Source organism: Marmota flaviventris, chromosome 18, assembly GCF_047511675.1.
Source record: "Marmota flaviventris isolate mMarFla1 chromosome 18, mMarFla1.hap1, whole genome shotgun sequence".
Classification (NCBI taxonomy): Eukaryota; Metazoa; Chordata; class Mammalia; order Rodentia; family Sciuridae; genus Marmota; species Marmota flaviventris.
This window is the reverse complement of record NC_092515.1, coordinates 48,093,512-48,115,879: the sequence shown is the minus strand read 5'-3', so window position 1 is coordinate 48,115,879 and position 22,368 is coordinate 48,093,512. Positions and strand designations below refer to the sequence as shown.

The window sequence follows — 22,368 nt, the reverse complement described above, 5'->3', positions numbered from 1 at the left end:
CTGTAGTAATTTTTAAAATTTGTATTATGGCTTGAATATGAAGTGTCTCCTAAAAGCTCTTATTAATGCAACAACACTCAAAGATGACATGATTAGATCATAAGAACTATAACCTAATCAGTCCATCCTAGTTTGAAAGGGCTGGCTGCATGGTAACTGTAGGCCAAAAGGGTGTGGTTGGAGGAAGTGGGTCATTCAGGAGGTACCCTGAAAGGGTGCATTCTTTTCCCTGTATTTCTTAGCTCATTCTTTCACAAGTGTGTGCACTCATGTGTACTCTCTCTTTTTCTGTTTCCTGATCCCACCATGAGTTAAGCAGCTTTCCTCTGCTGGGCTCTTCCCCATGGTGTGCTGCCTGAAAGCAATGCAACTGCTGTTAGTCCAGAGCAATAGAGTCAGCCATCTATAGACTGAAACCTCTGAAACTGTGAGCCCCAAAGAAACATTCTCTTCTCTAAGTTGTTCTTATTGGATATTTTGGACACAGCAACATAAAAGTTAACTAAAGCAATTTATAATATTTAAAATATTTCAAGAAAATACTTGAAATCTTCTTTTATACACTAGAAACTAAAACTTTGCCCTAAAATGAAAGTGTAACATACAATGAATACTTTTTTTTAAGTTGTTGATGGACCTTTATTTTACTTATTTATATGTGGTGCTGAGAATCGAACCCACTGCCTCACTCATGCTAGACAAGCGCTCTACCACTGAGCTACAACCCCAGCCCTGAAAACATTCTTATTTTTTTTATTTTTATTTTTTTGTGGTGCCAGGGATTGAACCCAGAACCTTGTGCATGCAAGGCAAGCACTCTATCAACTGAGCTATATCCCCAGCCCTGAAAACATTCTTATTAAGTACTTACGCAAGTGTCATGTTGTTGCTAGGATCAAGGCCAACTTCTATAACAGTGGTGCCTTCAATGTCCACTTCTTTGCAGGGAGTTGTATTTCGTCCAGTTACTCTGCAGGCCTGATAAAATCCATGTGGTTTCACTCGGCCAGAGTCATTGCCCACAAACACCTGCAACACTACTGGTTCATTATGGCCTTCCAGCTGGAACCAGAATAACATATAGCAGAAACAATACTAATTAACATTTCATGTAAGGTAATTATAAAATATAATATTTAAGCCCAAATTCTGTATTTGTAACTGGATTAAAGAAATAATTTAAATCCTCAAGAAAAACAGAGGTCAAATATTTTTATAATGGAGAGTTGGCTAAGTTTCTGCAGAAAACTGTAGTTTTAATTCACAATAACCACATTTTAATTAAAAAATTTAGATGGTAGAAGACCTAAATTATCTTTTGAAACTTACTTGTACCAGCAGATGAAAATGAACACACACTCCTTTTGATAGCATATAGTTACTCAGGACATACCACCATCATTCATAGAAAACTGTATTATGGGGCTGGCTTTGTAGCTCAGTGGTATAGCACTTGCCTAGACCATGTGAGGTACTGGGTTTGATCCTCAGCACCACATAAAAATAAATAAAATAAGGTTTCTGTATCTATCTACAACTAAAAAATTAGAAAAGTGTATTATGTTAGTGGCATCATTTTCATTATCAAATGAGTATATGTACTAAAATTTTACTAAAGCCGTAAAAGAAAAAAAAGTGTTTCAAGTGCAGCTGAATAAATAATATGGAAATGAAGCCCATTTTCAAAGACGAGGTATACATATACACGCATGCATATGTGCATGCACACACACACACACACACATACACACACACACACATCATCATGAAATTCTGGGACAAAACACGTTCAGAAAAACTAGCTATTTCAATCTAGAATTCATGGATCATTACAGGTCTCTAGAAAAAGCTTTCATAAATTATAATAAATATTTAAAATCAGAATAAATATTTAAAATCATTTGAGAGCAAATATTTCCAATCTCAATTCTTGATAAGGCTTTTAGTTAAACACTAAAGCTGATGATATAGAACACAGAAAATCACAAAGTAATTTGTATTACATACACTAAAGTGCTTTAAAAAACTTGTACATTTTTTCTGTCCCAGTATAGTTGTATATTTGTGAAATTATAGTCATATGAAGCAAATAATCAATCAAATAATAAAGTACTCAAATTGATAGTAAGTGCTAACATGTAAAGGGATGTAATATTTGTTGAATGAATAAATAAATAAACTTTTAAGGTCAGTCTATTCATTCTCTATCATAGACAACAGGACTAACATCTAACTAGCTAAGTACTTAGAAAATCATAACTTAAAAGTCAAGGCAAACAGGTTTTTAAAACCATTGACCAAACTATTGAACTGCTGAACTGTTTGACCACACAAATATTTATCCAATGAATAACTCAAATTTATCATTTGCTTGTTACTTGTCCTTGGTTTGAGGACTGAGGGATGAATTAGGGAGGAGCCAAGATTAAGTAAAGATGATATTGTACATGTGACTATTAATCAACCTTATAAAATGGTCACAGGCAAATTTCCCAATTCTGAGTATCAACCATAATTTCTTTCAAGCATAAAATGAAAGGTAACCCAATTCTACTCTAATCTTGAAGTAGAGTTCACCTAACATGTTCATACAAATGGTGTTTAATAAGACTTTTCATGTAACTAGCCAAATTTCCCCTCAGTATTTTGCAAGGGGTAGGGACAATTGTTAAAACATCCCTCATCTCCCCCACCTATTTATTTTTTGCTTATTTTATGTTCAAAGAGACTTTCTTCTTTCTCTATTTTTTTTTTTTTTGTTGTTGTGACACTGTAGGAGTTTTGAGCCTGGGGCAATTTACCACTGAGCTACTTCCACCCAACCTTCTCTTTCTTCTTCTTCTTCTTTTTTTTTTTTTTTTAATTTTGAGACAGGGTCTCACTCAAACTTGTTATTTTCTTGTCTCAGTCTCCCAAAGCACTGGGATTACAGGCAGGCACCACAGTGCCCAGCTAGAACTATTCTTTATATCAAGATATCCCAGTCAGGCCTGTAATCCCAGTGGCTCCAGAGGCTGAGGCAGGAGGATGGCAAGTTCAAGGCCAGCCTCAGCAAAAGCGAAGTGCTAACCAACTCAGTGAGACCCTGTCTCTGAATAAAATACAAAATAGGGCTGGGGATGTGGCTGAGTGGTTGAGTGCTCCAATTCCCAGTACCAAAACAAAAACAAAAACAAAAACCAACACACAACCCAGATGCTGAAGTTAAACCTTTTTTTACTTTTAATCTGAGTTCTGAAAAAAAAATAAATAAATAAAAAAAAAAAAAAAAAAAAAAAAATATATATATATATATATATATATATATATTTTTTTTTTTTTTTTTTTTTTTTTGGTACTAGGGATTTAACTCAAGGACACTCAACCACTAAGCCATATACCCAGCCCTATTTTTGTATTTTATTTAGAGACAGGATCTCATTGAGTTGCTTAGCACCTCACTTTTGTTGAGGCTGGCTTTGAACTCACAATCCTCCTGCCAAGGACTCTGGAGCCAGAGATTATGGGCTTGCGCCACCATGCCCAGCTGAAAAATTATTAATATTTAATTTACAACCTATTTTTTAAATTAAGACTTGTTACATATAACCAACTCTTCTAGGTTGAATAGTTCTGATTACTTTAGCCATCTCAAAAGTCTTATTTTCCAAGTCTTTAATAATACCCAGTATAACTTTGCATTCACTTTAGAATTTCTGCTTTAATATAAAATTTGGGATGAATTTAAATCCAGTGTAAATTTTAAGAGAAAGATAATTCATGATTTATAGATATTTTACTTTTGAGAACATAGTCTCACCTTTCATTCAGACTAACACTCAAATGGTATCAATGTGATATTTGGTTTAAGGTCCAATTAGCTTCTACTCTGTTTTCAATTATATATATAGATAATAATTCTAATCTTCTGTTTTAGACAGCTTTTGCTGGGGTTAAAAACAAAAAAAATGGTAAAACTGGAGAAAATTCTTCATACATTACTAAATAAAATAAACACCTTTACTGTAGGAAAGCCTTGCTGTGTTCTATCTTTTACTGAGCCACGACTTCCCTCAGTCAGGTACCGAGCTCGGTGCTGGGTCTCAGGCTGCACAACTATCTTCAGCTCCTTTCCCTCACTTTTAACTGGATACTGTCCACACAACATAGGGCTCTTCTTTACTCCAGTTCCTTTTTGGTTGTCCAATGTTCTGAGAAATCGAAGCACAACATGAAGAACATATCAAAAACGGTTTTCTATAAAACTAAGATAAAGGAAGAAACAGAACAGGCAATAACACTTAAAACAACTGCTTAGCTTACTGACAAAGTACAGCCTAAAAGAAGGTACATTACATAACTAAAGTATCTTCAAAAATTTTTCAACAAAATTTAACTGTGATGTAAAAAAGAAAATTGGACAAGAAAAAGAAAGAATGCATGTGACCAGCTGGAAGAAGGAGGAAGACTGCATACAATAAACTATGATCTATACTTACACACTTCAGTCAAAATAAAAATTTTAAAAATTATACATATATGTGAGTTCCTACATACAGTTAAAAGTAACTATTATTACTCTCTTATCAAACTTCCAAAGGGGGGAAAAAAGAAAAATAATCAGGAGCAGCAAAAGACAAAACTAAACCAAACCTCCAACACACATACAGAGCCCAAAACAACAATGACAGTATATATAGCATATTCTTTTGAATCTCTTTCTCAGTAAGTCAAAATGATAAAATTAGAATTTAAAAAATCAGTGATTAAATTTTTAATGGGAAATTACTTTGCTCTAAATAGTATTTCCTAGAAGTATGGTTTTTCAGAGTATTTTTATTTACTTAAAATGATTAAAGCTCTCAATAAAAAATGTTATAATCTGGGCTTTATAGCATCAACAATCTAACTTCATAAATTGTGCTTTAAAAAATTTTTGTTAATAATGCATTTGTTATGTGTAACTATGTTAAAAAAATATTCCAAATAGTGGTTAGGCTAGCATATATAATCTGTAAAGTTGCTAAATCACTGCAATATGTAATGAAAATAAGAAGAAAACAATACTGTTAGATTTTTTTTTCTTTTGAGCAACATAAAATGCAATTAAAATTATCCATGTATATTTTTAAATAGTCAGGGTGTATAATACTTTTTGACTCGCATTGAAAGTTCAGAAACCAGAAGACACAGAGGACAACATCTCCTCCAAAAGTAACCAGATCCCAGGAGGAATATTAGGACTTCAAACACAGAAGAACTAAACATCCTTAAAACTCTTTTAATGTCTACCCAGAGGGCGTACCAAGTTGTTGTCTCAATCATTGAGAACAAAGGAAAGAAAGGCAGTACCCTCAATAGAAATGAGGACAGGGTTGACAAGCCCCTTGGCTAGGAAATGGGCAGAAGAATGAAGAAAGCAGCAATGGAACTGACATAGAAATGCAGTAAGAAATGCAGTAAAAGGAAGAGTTCTCAGGGCAAGTGCTGTGCTTAATTGTCAGGTTCAGGAACTGAACAAATGTTTGTTGATAAAGGCAAATAGGAAGAAGAAATGCACAAAGAAAGGAAAGCAGAGGATCCTAACTGGACAAGGAATGCCATTCATGTAAGTTTGACATAATGAACTTGAAGATTACCTGTGTAAGTCATTTTAAAAGGCCCTGGAAGAATACATTCTATGAACAAGAGGATCAAGTTGAAGCTGGAACAATGGGCAATAAACCCTGCTTTTCTTTTCATCATTCTGGATAGAAATTCAAACATTTGGTCTGAATAGTATAAAATTCCTTGCAAATGAAATCCTATAATAATACTGTTTTATATTCATCTTACTATTAAATAAAAAAATTCATTTATTAAAATACGTAAAACATCCCCCACATATACACACAGAGGGACTAAAGAATAATAAAGCTAATTTACTAGATTATTGACTAATTTCTTGTATTTTCAAATATTTGTAATTTATATCTAGCAATTCTATAATAAAAAAGGGAAAATTTTAGTTGGAAATATAAAGAAAATGAGTATGACGTTAATTAATTTGTCCAGTATAGGATTTTATGTTTACTTAAGCTAGTCAAGTTTGAAATGTAAGGATAAATAAATGGAAATAAGTGTTACTAGTCTAGAAAAACAAAATACCTTATTTGGGATGCAGACTGTTGAGTGAGTTAACAAAATATATATAATAAGGCTTGAAGACAAATAGCAGGCACTCATAGTGGTGCATGCTTGTAATCCCTGCTACTCTGGAGGCTGAGGCAAGAAGATCAAGTTTGAGGTCAGCTTCAAAAATTTAGCAAGACAATGTCTCAAATAAAAATAAAAAGTGCTAAGGTTGTAGCACAGTGCTTAGAGTGTCCTCGAGTTCAATCCCTAGTAGGTTGTTTGGGTGGTTAGTTGTATAGCCCTTGGCTAGCATGTGTGAGGCTCTAGGTTCCATCCCCAGTACCATAAAAGGGGAAAAAAATGTAAGCACATTGAATTAAGCAATTTCTGAAATGACAGTTTTTCTCAAAACTTGTTTTTATTCTCTTAAGTTTAAACAAAAAATATGCATATTTAAACCTATAGACACGTAATGAAAACATTAACTGATTCTTGACTTTTTTTTTTTTTTTTAAGGCATAGTGGCTTAAGCAAAAATAAGAAAGTAGCAATAGTTATATAAAATTTGGTGATTCTGGGGATTGCATCTAGGGCCTCTCCCATACTAGAAGAGCACTACGATTCTTGGACTACACTCTAGGTTGATATTTTACTTCAAAATAACAACTAAAAAAAGAAAATCCACTGTTCTAACTATTGTTGCATATTCTATTCAGGAGTCTTAAAATGACATTCTTTTTCTCTTGTGCCAGACAATCTTTTTTTGTTATCTTTGACACAAAAAATAATTTCCACTGTAAAATGCCTAAAATAGGTTTCATAATACATGGCATCATATCTTAAACTTCTCAGGAATAGTTAGAAGAGATGGACTACTGATTCTCAAAACATTTAGTTGAATTTCAGCATGATATGGCTAGCAATATTTAAATACTGAAGAGCTTTTTAATAAGTTTGTTTTTACAAACTCTTAACATTTTAGTTATAAAAAATGGTATTTCCATTTTTATCAAGATTTCTATCTTGAAGGTCAATAAGTTACAATGTAGTTCAAAGTACATTTTTTAAATACTTAGCATTATATGAATTGCAAATTATAGCACATTAATTCTAAGGCTATATAATTTACCTCTCAAAACATTTTAAAATTTCATGTTTTTAACATCTTTTTCGTTATTGAAGAATATGGGTTACCAGCTTGGGATGCTCTGAAAAATTGTTTTCAAGGCCCATTTTTCCATACATTTTATATATGGCTTCATCCTTTCCTCCTATAGTTCTTATAAATTCAAATTTTAAACTTCTTCATCATTTCCATATGCTAGTGTCAAATAATTTTCCATTACCTAAGAAGCTGGACATTTCTTCTTCTGCTTGATGGAGTTTCTGCTCCATGAATTATTTCATGAAAGATTTTGTCTTGACCAATGTCATTACACTTTCCCTGGGTAACCTCAAATCATTTCTAAGATATATCTATCATACAAAAGCAGAAGCAAAAAAGATGTAGGTCAAGTTCTCTTTAATTAGCAACTGCAAATCACTATGTTGACTATCCCTAAGTCAAATTTTTATTTTCTCTTAATGTGGAATTTTAACATCTCTTCTAGTATAAATATGAAAATCTCTCACTGGAACTTTATGAGACCTTCTCCATTGAAGCCCAAATAAATATATGTACATATATTTAATGATTTTAATGAACCTTTTAGATCTGTGCTACTAGTCACATTTACTTAAATGACCTGTGATATTCATTGTTTTAGTGCCTTATTCTCTATGTAATATTTCTACAGTTATTATGTTCTGAAATTCTTGAATCTGTTAAATGGCAACATTTTAGGAAACGATACACCTTGTTTCTTTTAGGAAATTCCCTAAACTATACTTTTTCTAAAATGGAAAAGCACTTTTATTAAACTATATCACTCCGTAGGAATATTAAATTTAAAAAGTGTAAAAGAAATCAATATATTAATTCTTGCTTAAATGATGGATATTACTTTTTAAATGTACAAAGGGAATATTTAAGGAAAAGTCTAAACATATCAAGAATATTCTCTGTAATAGTCAAACAGATTTTTAATATGAGATCAATGATATCATCATGTAGGAAACCAATCTAATGTTTCTGGGCAGCTATTTGTGACAAACTGAAATTGTAAGGGATTATGGGTCAATGAAAGGATCATAATCATGTCTCTGCCTCCCAAAAATGTAATTCTTAAAATCCAATGAGTTAAATTTTACTAAACTATGTTGAATAAATTGTAGGAAAATTTAATTTTAAAAATCTAGCAGCTAAATTTTATAAATTAAAGTACTAAAAAAAAAAGTTTAAAATAAGCCATACTAGTCTGTATTATAGCAGTGAGTACCCTGTAACGTAGCTATTGAAACATATTTATTTAGTGAGTAGTATGAACTGGCATGAATGAACAAAAACTCAGAATGTGTACCATGATCCTGTTACAGTATCTTCTAATAAGTTATCCAGAATCACAGAAAAAGTAGTAGTGATTTTCTTAAAAAAAAAAATAAAAAATAATCCTGAATTGACATAACGTATCCAAGAAAAAAAATTTTAAACATATGAACCTCAATGACTAGAATCAAATCATCAATTTAGTTTTTTCTAATTTTCATCAAGTAAAAAAGGGGGAAAAAAGATAAAATCTAAATCTCTCAAAAATGTAATGGAGTGAACCACATGAAGATACAATCTCAAAGAGAACACAAATTATCTTTTGGAGAATGTTTTTGTGTTGGTTTAGTTAGAGTCATTACATTGCTACTTATGTCAATAAGTAAAAATATTTTAAAATTCTTTTAAAATACAAATTCATTTGAAATTTAGAAGTTATTTCAAAACAGATTATTGGTATTTTCTACTACCTATCCTCATACTAATATACCTAAGGCTATACTATTATTTTATTTTTTCTCTAGTAAAACTTGATAAGTTTAAGTTAAAATTTTCATGTATTTCAATGATAAAATTAGCACCTCTGCTTTATATGCAAACTTGAGCTGAACAATTAAGTTGGGAATGATTTATTTTTTTGTTTTGCATAATGGTGATAGAACTTTAAAAAATGTGAATACCAACCCATTTCCAGCTTTTGAGTTGCCTTTGTTGTCCGTGGTAAGCTGAGAAAGCACATAGTGAGGTGCTTTGGCACTGTCGGCATCAAATATATCCATATTAGATTCTTCACAATCTCGTCGTTTGACCCCCGGCCTCTGCTTTGGATTTCGTTTTCGTGATTTACGAGGTACCTCAGTGTTATCATTGTAGGAACTGGTGCTCATGTTACTGAAGTTGGAGGGGGAATCCTCCATCCACATACTGCAGCTCTGCTCAGATTCCAATCCACACCCCTCATCCTGGCAGGACATCCGACTGTTATCCAGCAAGTCCTCGGGTGGTGGTGAGATGTACAAAACTGTGTGCCTCTTCGGGGTTGATGGATGCTGCTGAACTGTGTTACTGGTTAACTGCTTTTCACTTACCCCTCTGTTACTTACCCCCACGGCTGAGGAGCAGCTCTCCACTTGCATAGCCTTGCTGTCGGTGACTGAGGTAGAATAAATGGTAGGGCTGGAAGAGGTGGTAAAGGAGCTGCAAGCACCGCCCATGGAGGAAGAGGAGGGAGCTGAAGAAGCATCTGCAGTGTATAATTCAAGAGTAAATATACTATACATGTTTTCACCTATGCTGGCTAGCAGTCCCATTGAATATGTGATTTGTGAACTGATTGTTTTTCCCCAAAATGAATGATTGGAATTTGGTAACATTTTAGAATATAAATGCTTCAAGCAATACAAAGCCTAAGAAATGAATTTTTTTAAATGTCCAAATAGCATTATTTTACTTGTGTTATAATTGATAAAATTTTTAAATCTAATTTAATGTTTTAAGCTGTAAAGCAAGAATAAAATTTTTTATTGCCTCAGCTGGTTGTTCTGTTGAATTTTAATCAGTTAAGGTAATAAAGAAAACCCCAACATGAAATATATGTTTGTGGTCCACATTCAATGCCAATTAAATAATTCATTATAGAATTTGAAAAGTGGGACTGTGCTTAGCCACAAAATATTAAAATAAGTTTCTAACCTATGAAGCAGAGAACTACAGGTCATTTTTAATGCAGACACTCCCTGCTTCAGAGGCAAATCCTGGAATAAAAATATGAGAAAATAAATGAGAAGAGCTGCTGATTATTCCAGATATCAATTATAAAATGAAAAATAAATAGAAAAAATATATAATCAACTGAATTGGAGACAAAATGGAACTGGTACCATCACTGGATGTAAAATCTAGAAAAATAAAGTGAAAAAGGTTTGATTTGGAACATGCCAGGTTGTATAAGAAAAATCAGTTAACCATTGAGAGTCTACAGAAGATGGAAGTGACAGTTCAAAACCATGAACTCTAAAAGACAGAGATCCATCACTTAAGATGCATGAAAAGCATAGTAAGGGCTGATTAGTAGATGGATTTCTTGTACAAAGTACTTGATTATGTGCTCAAAAATTGGTTAACACTGTCCATTTCCTTACCCCTTCCCTTTAACGGTCCTGCTTATTTGGAACTATTAAAAAAATTCCTAATAAAAATGAACAATTGGCTGAAGTCTTAACAAAAAAGGGTAAAGTATAAAAATCTCTGGAGAACATCAGAATTAATTCCTATAAAAAAGTTTTTTTTAATTAAACTGTTTATCAATTCACCTAGCAAAAAAGGTGATTTAGTAGATATTTTCAGACTGTGAGACAACTGGCAGTCATACTGAAAAGATATTACAACTGTAGCTTTTAAAAAACATAACCTTAGAGTCACACTAATATTGTTAGGTTGGCAGGTGTTACTGGTAAAATTTTACAAATACCAAATTATCTTGTACAAGATATGGAAAGGTTTATAACTGTGCACCTCAAAAATAAAAATAGGTCATGTGATGGACAACTTAAATATGTTTAAATCTAAAATTAATTTGTATCCATAGTCATCAATGTCACAGTTTTAAAGTATACTTTAAAATTCAAAACTGTGATGTATCATTAATGAAATTATAATATTCATATCAATTATAAAGAGTAAAATGTAAGAATGCCAATATTTAGATACTCAAAAGTCAAAGATCCATTTTTTTCCTTCAAAATCTCTTTTTTTATTGAAAACATGTTTCAAGCCAAGCATGGTAGTACACCCTTGCAATTCCAGCTACTTGAGAGGTAGGAGGATCGATGCCAGTGCGGGCAACTTAATGAGACCCTGTCTCAAAATTAAAAAATAAAATAAAAAGGACTAAGGATGTATCTCAGTGGTAGAGCACCCCTGGGTTCATTCCTCAGTAATACTTCCCCCACCAAAAAAAGAGAAAGAAAATATGTATCAAAAACACTTAAATTATTTGAAAGAAGTACAACCACCCAGAATTTTTCATTGTTGTCAAGACTGAAGTGCTCAGTAATTAATATTGGCCACATAATGTGATCTATAATTCCACATTGAAATACTTTACCCAACTACAATTGCGCCAAAAAACCTAAGTAACTAGACGATACCAGTTCCATTTTCCTGTTTGTATCCTTGTCAAATGCAGTAGCTGAAATTAGAAAATTCAGTCACTTTTAAACTGCATTCCAATTTAAAGAAAAATTTGTCAATTTTGTATCATGCATTAATGCAATGTTTTCTTAGTAAATAAATATTTTAAGATTTGTAAAAACTACAAAATCTAGATGCTAATGTCAGTGACAGTTTAGGAGCTGATTTGTAGCCACTTTGGGTTTAAATATAAAGTTTTTTTTCCATTGCTTTTTGAAAAATACTACAAAACTCATTTTAGGAAAAAAAATAGAAAAATTATGTCTAACATTGCTCCATCTGTTCCAACTATTGGCAAAAATTATTTTTTGTGTGTGTATGGCCTATATTCTTAATGCTCAGAAAAATACAAGTAGGCAGCATGCAGTATTTGCAGAAGACACAAAGCATGCAGCATGAATGTGGTGAACCTGCATTTCTATAAAATGGCTTTACCCCACCCATTCTTTTTTAACGTGTCATGCACATTAGAGGGCAGAATATGAACATCACAGGATCCCTGACCACAAGTGGAAAGCATATGCGAAAAACAATGAATTCAAAAGCAAGTTATGTGGCTGTGATATTTTATGTGTGTATGTGTGTGTGTGTGTGTGTGTGTGTGTGTGTGTGTGTTTTCATCCATAGTTCCTGACTTATGGCTCCTATAATTCCTGTAATTTCCTAAGTGGTAGAATAATAAAAAGTACCTTAGGTTAAAGTTACAGTCTTTTGTTTGAGAGTGATAAAAATGAAAGGTAGTGCTATGTTATTTATACCAAGCTCCCCATTCTGCCACTCCTGAGTTTTTATTAATAAGGTGATTTTTTTCAAAGTTTCTAGATAAACACAGGATTGGGGCAGAGGGGACAGCTGCCTAGAGAACCCACCAAACGCTTGTAGGGTGGCGGAAGAACTCAACAATTTCATTTTCCCGTCACCAGTGAGGAGAGGGGACTGAAGTTTTCATGAATAGTCAATTACCTAATCACATCTACATAATAAAACTTCCATAAAAATCTAAAAAGACTGCTCCAGGGGCTTCCAGGAAGGTGAAGAATACATCCTTGAACCAGGAGAGGCGCACCTAAACTCCACAAGGGCCAAAGCTTTTTATTTTTTAGCTCAATACTCTTCCAAACCTTACCCTATGTATTTCTTCATCTGCTACTCATTTATGTCCTTTAAAATATCCTTTATAATAAACCAGAAACACAAGTGTATGCACAAGTTCTGTGAGCCACTATAGCAAATTAATTGAACTCAAGGAGGGAATCATTAGAATATTGATCTACAGTCAGAAGCCAAAATTTTATTTTTATATATATAATTATTAAGTTAAATTGACAAATAAATGTAAATTGAAGAAAAAAAGATTTACTAGTCAAAGCCCTTCAAGCACATAATATTACAACAGCATTATCTGATATAGTAAAAAGACTAAGAGTTTAAAGGCAATTGCTATTTCTACAGAGTGCTCCAATAATTTTCTTCTTTCAAACTACATATAAGCCAAATTACCTACTTGTATATTAACCCATAAATTTACCATGAATAAAAATATCTTTAATTCTATCCTATTTAAAATATAAATATAGTAGGATGCAGTGGTGCCTGCTTTACTGTAACCCTGGCAGCTCTGGAGTCTGAGGCAGGAGGATCAGCAACTTAGCAAGGTCCTCAGCAACTAAGCAAGATCCTGTCTCTAAGTAAAACATAAAAAAGGACTGGGGACATGGCTCAGTGGTTAAGCTCTCCAGAGTTCAATACCCAATACAAAAAAAAAAAAAAAAAAAAGTTTTTCAAGGCCAATCTCAGCAATTTAGAGAGACCCTGTCTCAAAAATTAAAAAATAAAATAGTGTAAAGCACCCCTGGGTTCAATCCCAGTATTTACTAAATTAATATATAAATGAATAAATGGAAAAGTTACAGAATGATGTCAAGAACATTTTAGATTTCTAAATAATAATTGTAAATTTACTTAAAATATTGCCAGCCTCAGCAACTTAGTGAGCCTTTGTCTCAAAATAAAAAGTAAAAAGGGCTAGGGATGTAGCTCAGTGGTAGAGTGTCACTGGCTTCAGTCACCAATAGCAAAAAAAAAAAAAAAAACAACCCACAAACAAACAAAAGCTATCTATCTATAAAGAGCTTTCACTAATTATATTACTAAATAAAATAGCAAGAACCAGCTTACTGGCATTCTATGGAACTAAAAGCTAATATAATCCTGCCCCATCTATATATTCTTTATTTATAAGTTCCTATAAACAAAAATCTAATTACTTCTTCCCCTTTCACCTTTTTGGTGCTGGTCTTTATATTTTGTTAAGAATGTGGAGTCTACATTTAATTGATGCATATTAAAAATATAATTCCAACATAAAATGTTTTAATAATTGTTTTTATTTCCTCATTGAGCAGAATAATTACAGTGTATTTCTGCTTCATAACTTCATAATTTCATTTGTTTCATTTGCCAATCCTTTACAAACCTAAGAGTTTTTCTTGACGTTTTTCTTAAAATTATTCTCTTATTTAAGTAGCATGTGAATGTTTACTTTTTTCTTTTGAAAAATAATTTCTTTTGAGAAATAATTATCTTTGAAATAATTTACATAGAATAATTTTATTTTTCCACAGCATTTTCTGCAACCCCAGAAGATAATGAACCAAAAGGAATACTGACAGATTAATCTATAATTTACTAATAAAAATTTATAATCTCAGAAGAATAGATTAATGCTTAAATTTAAAAGGGAAGGGAAGCATTATACCTACAGTATCCTATATTTAAGTCTAACAATTTCAATATTAGCAGTAGCCAATTATCACATCAAATCCTAGTAATAATGGTGAACTTGAATTAAAAACATAGCTTCTTTTCAGAAGTGGTAGAGCTACACTATGCAGTGTAGCTCAATGGTAAAGTGCTTTCCCAGCATGTATGAGGCCCCAGGTTCTATTCCTAGCACCAAGGAAGGAAGGGTTCCAGGGATGGAGATAAACTGATGGAATCACTAAGGTTTACTCTGAATATTGAAAGTAGCTGGAGGGGGATATACAGATTATATCTACATGGACTACATGGATATCCCAGGATTTGCAAATATTATTAATTAATTTGATGAGAAAGATAAAATATTTTAAATGGTATCACATATAGGAACCTATATATATTTTATATATCCCTTGCTTAAACTATATTTAAAAATTAACAACTATTAGTTCTAGATGTGTCAACTATAAGTTACTTTACCACAATATTTTAGTGCTTAAAATGCAATGAGATTATATTTTATATAGGACTAACCATACTTTTTACAGAAAGCTCTGAAATTAGAAACATTTTTTAAAGTTCTCAAAAGAAGTAAATACCTTTCATTCATTTAAAATATATGAAAAAAATGACATTTAACTAAGCTTCCAAAATCAAAGCTGTTCTCTAGCATTTAAAAATAATTATGCACGTATATTTTATAACTTTTCAACATCTGTGTGAAATCAACTGAGTGTTCTAAAAAAAAAGAAAACATTAAAATAAAAGCCATAAAATTTTTTAAGTGTGTTAGGTGAACCAATAGTGGAACGGAGAAGGAGTAAACTATCGACTATTCACAAAAACCCAATACAGGATATTTGGAAACAATTTCTGATATAAAACACATTGTTGAATCAGTTATTCTTCGTAAGGATTATATTTTTCTTACTGGTAATAATGACTTCAAATCTAAACATCTTGTCTGATAAAAGTCACCAGATATAAGGACATATTTTCAGATTAAAGAAGAAAGATATTCAGAGAAAAAAAATTATAAGGCCAACATTCATCTTGTCAAGAGATTAAAATATCTAGAACACACAAAGTGGCTGCAAACCTGCTTTGTCAACACCTTACATGCCAACCTTCATTTTCTACTTTTTTTCTTCTTATTATAATATTAATGTAAAGTTCAAAACTTTACAAAAAGGTTTAGTTTCAATCAGTATCAATCCACTATTTAGAAACAAACAAAAAAAATAAATGAAACAAAAACAAAAACAAAAAAAGGAAGGAAGAAAGAAAGAAGAAAAGACTTATGAAGAAGTCTGAAAACGAGACCGACCTATACCCTGGGTGAGATTGGATGGGTTAAGTGTCTCTGGCACTATTTGTCTTCACTATTGACAGACACTGTCACACAACCCACCACACGATGCCTGTCTCTGAATGGCGAAGCTAGAATGCAAGTTAAGTGTATTAATAGAAAAAACAACTAGCATCCCAGCATATAAAATAAGCAATCCAGATTAATTAACAAAAAAAACTGTAGGATTGATCATTTAATTTACATGTTTAAAGCAATTTCAATTTCCCATTTATACTTTTCCCACCCAACATAAGTTTACATGCTACAATAAGCAATGTTTTTAAAAAAACTTTAAAAAACTAAATCATTAATATCCAAATAAATGCATATGGGAAAATTTCCTACCCAAATTTTTTGTTAACTCATATTCACCAATTTGTTCTTCTGTTTATAAATGCAATCTAATCCATAAGTCAGAATGCTCTCTCTCTCTCTCTTTCATGTGTTTTTTAGGCTATGCTTGTACCCAAACTCTCTTAGAGAAAGAAGATGTTCTGAATAATACACTCAAGCTGTAAGAGATACTGTATTTTAGCAGCAAAAGAATCTTTTCCTTTCTTAGGCGTACTGATTCCCACATAATTCCTTTTCCTTCCATCAAAAAAGTTACCAATTTGTAATTTTAAATTAGATATGCCACTATGCATAAAACGTCTGATCCAAAAGCTCTAGTTTAAAGAACAATTACACTACTATTGAAGCTGAATAGTTTGCTAATGATTTACTGGAGACCATCTTTTTATTTCCCAGTCCATCAAACTGTAATACAGGGTTCTAATGCTCTAAAATAATTATTTTTCTGGTTTTTAGTATAAACTCTCATAATGTAGTCATGTACCGTATAACATGAATTTTCAATTAACAAAAGACTGAATAGTCAATGGTGGTCCAAATACATTACATCATCCAATGACATAGCTGTCTTAGTATGTGTTAAATATATGCTAATGTTTGCACAATGATGAAACTGCCTTATGATGCATTTCCCAAAACTTATCCCCACTGTTAAGTGATGCATGACTGTAAGTTTTTTTTTTTCCTTTTTGGGGGGGGGGGGTTTCCTAGTGCTAAGAATAGAACCCAGGGCTTCACACATGCTAGGCAAGCATTCTGCATATAAGCCATATTCCCAGTCCATGACTGTAATTGCCAGAATGCAATATATACATAGATATTAATTAAAGAATGATTCCTGGAAAATAAAATTGTTTTTTTCTGACATTTAGGGAAATGTTTTAAATGAATCTGTTGTGCCACCACACAAAAGAATTTAAGCACAGTGTAAAACATGTACTAGGTATACATTAAATTGCATGTTATTTGTTTTTTTGTAGCACTGGAGATGGAACCCAGAGCCTCACACATACTAGGCAAGTGCTCTAGCTGCAGCTACATTCCCAGCCCAATAATTTGATTTTTAGTCCTTTTCAAGCTCTTTCCTATTGAAACAGAAAGATGTTTTCTATTATCCAGTGACTGGGAGCACTGCTGGTCAATAGTTGGTCAAGAGACTAAATACCAGAAGTAACTCTCTACCTCAAATAACTTCAAAAAAAGAAGAAGAAGAAAGAAATTACACTAATTGGCAAATACATTTATTATACTGCCAATGACCCAGGTGTAAGTAAAAAATTAGACAGCCAACTTTAGAATTATCTTCCTTCAGAAACTGTGTGTCCTTCCTATGACTTATCATCCTCTATCAATGTTCTTTTTATATACAAGGGTTTCTATTGACTCTATACAAAAAAAAAAAAAAAAAAAAAAACAACCCTTACATAGTAAAAATAATGGCATTTATAAATCTAGTTTTTGTTTTTTTAAGTATTAGAGATTAAATTCAGGGTCTGGCATATGCTAGGCAAGTGCTCTACCACTGAGCTACTTTCCCAGCATTTTTTTTCCCCCTTAGTGGTACTAAGGCACGAACCCAGGGTTACTTATCAATGAGCTACATCCCCAGCCCTTTCTATTTAATTTTGAGGTAGGGTCTCACTAAGTTGCTGAGGCTGGCTTCAAACTTGATATCCTCCTGCCTCAGCCTCCCAAGAAGCTGAGATTACAGCCATGCACCACCATGCCCAGCTAAATGGTATCATTTGTTAAAAAGAAAACATATCAAATAAACAAGTAAAGCTCTTTTGTTATATGAATTATGTCAATGTCTTTGCTTATATTATGTTATTGGTGAGATAAAAAATTAGCTCACTTCTGTGCATTAATTTTTTCTTCTTTTCCAGTACTGGGCATCGAGCACCCAGGGCCTTGCACATTCTAGGCAAGTCCTCTACCACTGACACTGAACTACATCCCCACCCTAGTGTGTTAACTTCTTAAGTGCAATTGTACAAAGCACATAAAAAGCATCTATTTTATGTAAATATTTGTCTTATAAATGGTTAAGAATCTGACCAGTTTTCAAATGCATTTCTAAGTGCTGGGGTATAGCTCAGTGACAGAATTCTTGCCAAGCATGTGTAAGGCCCTGGGTTCAATCCCAGGCAAAAAAAAAGTGTGTACACACACACACACACACACACACACACATATTAACTAATTAAAATAAAACACTGTTCTACAAACTCAGGTAACATATAAATGTGTGTTCTTTAATCAGAAACTGAATAAATAACAATTATTTATAAAAATTACTGCTAAACAGTCAGGCATGGTGGCACACACCTATAATCCCAGCAACTTGGGAATCTTCAGTTAAAAGGATCACAAGCTTGAGGCCAGCCCAGAAAACTTAGTGAGCCCCTATCTCAAAACAAAATAAGAAGGACTAGGAATGTAACTTATCAGTAGAAGACCTGAAATTGCATAGCAAGTACAAGGCCATGGGTTCCACCTCCAACACAGAGAGGAGAAAAAAACAGTTGATGTTAAAAATTAAAAGGACAATAAAAGGGAAATATTTAGAGAACACAGCAATAACAATCAAGATTACTTTCTAATAATAACAATTATAATGTGGATAGCCACCTGAATAAGCAGCTGTTTCTAAACTAATGGTTATGGCTCCAAGTTTGCTTATACTTTTCATTCTAATAAATCTGTATATACACACAAGCTATTTTTACATGTAAGTATGTATATTTACATTTACTATGGAATTTCAGAATATTAAGATCAAGGCAGAATACAGATTTTTGAATCTACTTATGAAACATATCTGTAACTAGGATCTCATTTCCTTCTTAAGTGGTCCAATTTTCTAGGCAAAGTAAGAGTGTCCATATGACATCAACTCACAACATTTTAGCTTACAACATCAATAATTAATTATCTTTCTTATTAATGGCTTTATTTACAAATAACATAAGTGGTGAAAATTCTGAAATATATTAACCCAGCAGGCAAATTTATTCTTCAAATATAGTCAATTCAAGAATGAAATTCAAATCACACAGCATTAAGTACTTTCTAGTACAAGGAAATAAGTTATAATAAATTCAACAGGATATATAATTCTGTTGCTATTAATTAGTTTTTTAAAAACAATATTCTTCAAAAAATCATATTTCCAATTTTCAAGTTCTAACACTTCTAAGAAAAAGGCATGGCTTTTTCAACATAATCCTACAGACTTCTTCATCTAGGATATTATGTTCCCCTAAACCAAATGATAGCACACAATGTTAAATTCCCTCAAGAAATAAGACCTCAGCAATAAAGAAGAGGTGTACCTTTGGCTAGATATGATTATATACAATGATATGCAAATTATCTAGCACAATTCCAATAACAAAATGGAAACTCGAAAATAATAACATTTTCTTCACCCCAATTTTTGTATGTTTTTGTTGTTATGGATGATTTAGAAACTCCTTTGAGGTTAATTTAAATGATTGAGAGGTCTAAAATGAAAGATGGCTGTTCTTTGGTTACCAGACATTAATTTAATTGTCAAGTATTCTCTTTTACAGTGTAAACGGCACTCAATTAGGTTCTTTCAACATAGAAAACACAGATTATACACTTGAGATTTAATAATTGCCATGGCACAGAATTCAAAGCTCTTTAAAAGAAGTTTATTATATGGATCACTTTGTGTAAAGTTATAAACTTAAATTTTAGCCTTAAAAACCTACAGTGATCCAATTATTAGAGATATTCAACACAGATTTCTATTATACATGCTTTGACTGGGTACACCATACATCTTAAAAACTGTTTGGAAGTATACTTCTAAAAAGAGCAATAATATATAATTTTGGAAATAAAACACCAAATTTATGAAAATAAAAAATTATAAACTAGTTATGAATATTCTCTGAATCATAAAACTATAGTTTATTTAATTCATTACTTAGCTCAAAAATTTGAATAAAAAATTTTTTAAAGATGTGAAAGTCACTTTAACACAATATCATATTTTGTTATAAACTTGTACATATAGTATGATATACCCAAATGAAGACAGTCTGGGATAGAAATAATTTGATTTCTTAAAATTTCTTAAAATGAACTAACAGTTACTGTTGACTTCTGTGAAAGAATTCCTATTACAAATAAATTAAGTAAACCCAAGGATAAAAACTTGAAAGACAATACATTAAAAGTAATACTTAATTGTATGGCATGTGAATTCTATCTTAATAAAGCTGTTTTGTTTTGTTAACAAAAACCTGCCACACCTCATTTCAAAACCACAAATTCTGGTACATAACTGTTTCAATTCTCCTAAATATTACCTCAATTTTAGTTCTTCTTAATCCATATCACAATAGGATTCTCAATAATGCCTTTTTCTCTTGGTCAGCTCCTTATATTGCCCACCCCCTCAAAAAAAAAACAAACCCAAAATACATCAATTCATTTGGATATGCTTCTTATTTAAGAAAAATGGCCCCAGTTTTAACTACCAAGAATCTACAATAGTGTTCAAAAAAAAACGTTTTAGTTCTAAAGTTTTTATTCACTAATATACTGAACCTTAACTCTCTACTACCTTTACAGGAGATAAAGGGGAGGCAAACAAATTTTGGACTGATGGCTACATCTTCCCTATTCTGAAACTTAGCTCCACTGAAAGGAAAGAAATTTCCCCTGGGATTCACAGGATCAAAAAGATGTTATTGTTGAGAGCATGTAAAGATGTAAATAGTATAGAAGCAAAAAAAAAGTTGAGAGACACTCCGTTACTCAGTATTCTGGATTGTGGATTAGCAGCATATTTATTCATGCACTCAGAAATATGTGCAGGGGGAAAAAAATCTACATTGGTGAATCTGAGAAACATGTTTGCAATAATTAAATAACAAAGAATGTCCATGAACACCCATATGCCCAGCCTCCATATTTTAAAATTTAAATTGATTTAAAACTCGTGAAACACAAACCTTTATGGCAGAACTAGAAGTCTGTTCCCACCAGGCCCTCATACCTGATAGCAGCCAATCCGGCTCCTTCAAAATTCTGAAGAATTAACTATATAAGAGTCATCATTTTTATGCATTTCATATTTAAACAGCAAAAGCTACATTGTTTTTTAAATTCACAGAAATTTAAATTAATGTGCATTTCCCTAGACATCTAATCTTTTGGCCAGGAAAACATTAAATAACTTGGTAATATACTTCAAATCTCTCTTTTTTATATCACCAAGGGCATTAATATGTCAAATAAAAATGTGACTCTAATGATTTATATAACAGATTTCCCTATAATAATTATTTTGTAATTTAAACCCCTTTAATCTCTAACAGTATAAAATACAGAAATCATTCTACCAATATGACATTAGAATACCAGAATAAACTATATTGGTTACTAAAATTAAATTATATTTAATAAAATATTACAAATGATAGTTTTATAGATCACCAAAGCTTTGTATGAATAAAATAAAACTACCAAGGTGACCTCTATACTCTCTTCATCATCTTTATTATGTCAATAATTTCAAGATGATAAGAATTTATTACTTCGGAATACTTCCTTTGCTCAAATCTCTTATTTTCATGATTTTTCAACTCAAAATTTCAATCTAACTTTATCTGAAGATAATTTTCTCAGCTATATTGGGGGTGAGGGTAATATTTCATTAGTGACTTAAAATTAAGAACTTGTAATATTTACATATAGGAATTTTTGAAATTTAGTTTGGTATTATTTAAAAAGAAGAGTTGTTCTTTTCCCAAACCTAGCTAACATTTTTTCAGTTTTTAAAAGGAACTGGATCTACTATAAACAGATGTTAAAAAGCACAGAAGAAACAGACTTTTAGTTCTATACAGATTCAACATGTCTTTAAAAAACAATCTCAAAAAATACAAAAGAAATCAGTTAGTCAATTTCTACATGTGGATTTAAAGTGAAATACTTTATAGAAATATATTATTTCACATTTTATAATTTGATGTAATTTTTAAAACTAGATTTAAACTCATCAAAAATATTTAGAGCCATTTTATAACCCAGTGGATATAATGTGAACCAGGTCATTTTCTCAATTTGATTACTAAAAAGTTAACAAATTCACAATTAAATCCACAGAAACTGTTAGAAAATGTCTGGCAACACATGAACAGTGAGCAGGGCT

General features: G+C 31.9%; 1 protein-coding gene across 9 annotated transcripts in view; it reads right to left on the bottom strand.

The window, feature by feature from the left end:
* The window catches only part of Nfat5 (nuclear factor of activated T cells 5), a 156,054-nt gene that overhangs the window by 35,232 nt on the left and 98,454 nt on the right, over positions 1–22,368 (bottom strand). For 7 of the 9 annotated variants that reach the window (XM_071604761.1, XM_071604760.1, XM_071604763.1 and 4 more), the window contains 3 exons: positions 9,203–9,761; positions 3,998–4,190; positions 872–1,062 (listed from right to left, as the gene is read on the bottom strand). In XM_071604761.1, coding sequence (XP_071460862.1) covers positions 872–1,062; positions 3,998–4,190; positions 9,203–9,761 — 943 coding nt within the window. Of the gene's footprint in view, positions 1–871; positions 1,063–3,997; positions 4,191–7,439; positions 8,000–9,202; positions 9,762–10,210; positions 10,273–22,368 lie in introns of those variants that run through there. The other 2 variants (XM_027933038.2, XM_071604764.1) reach the window with 2 other exon arrangements.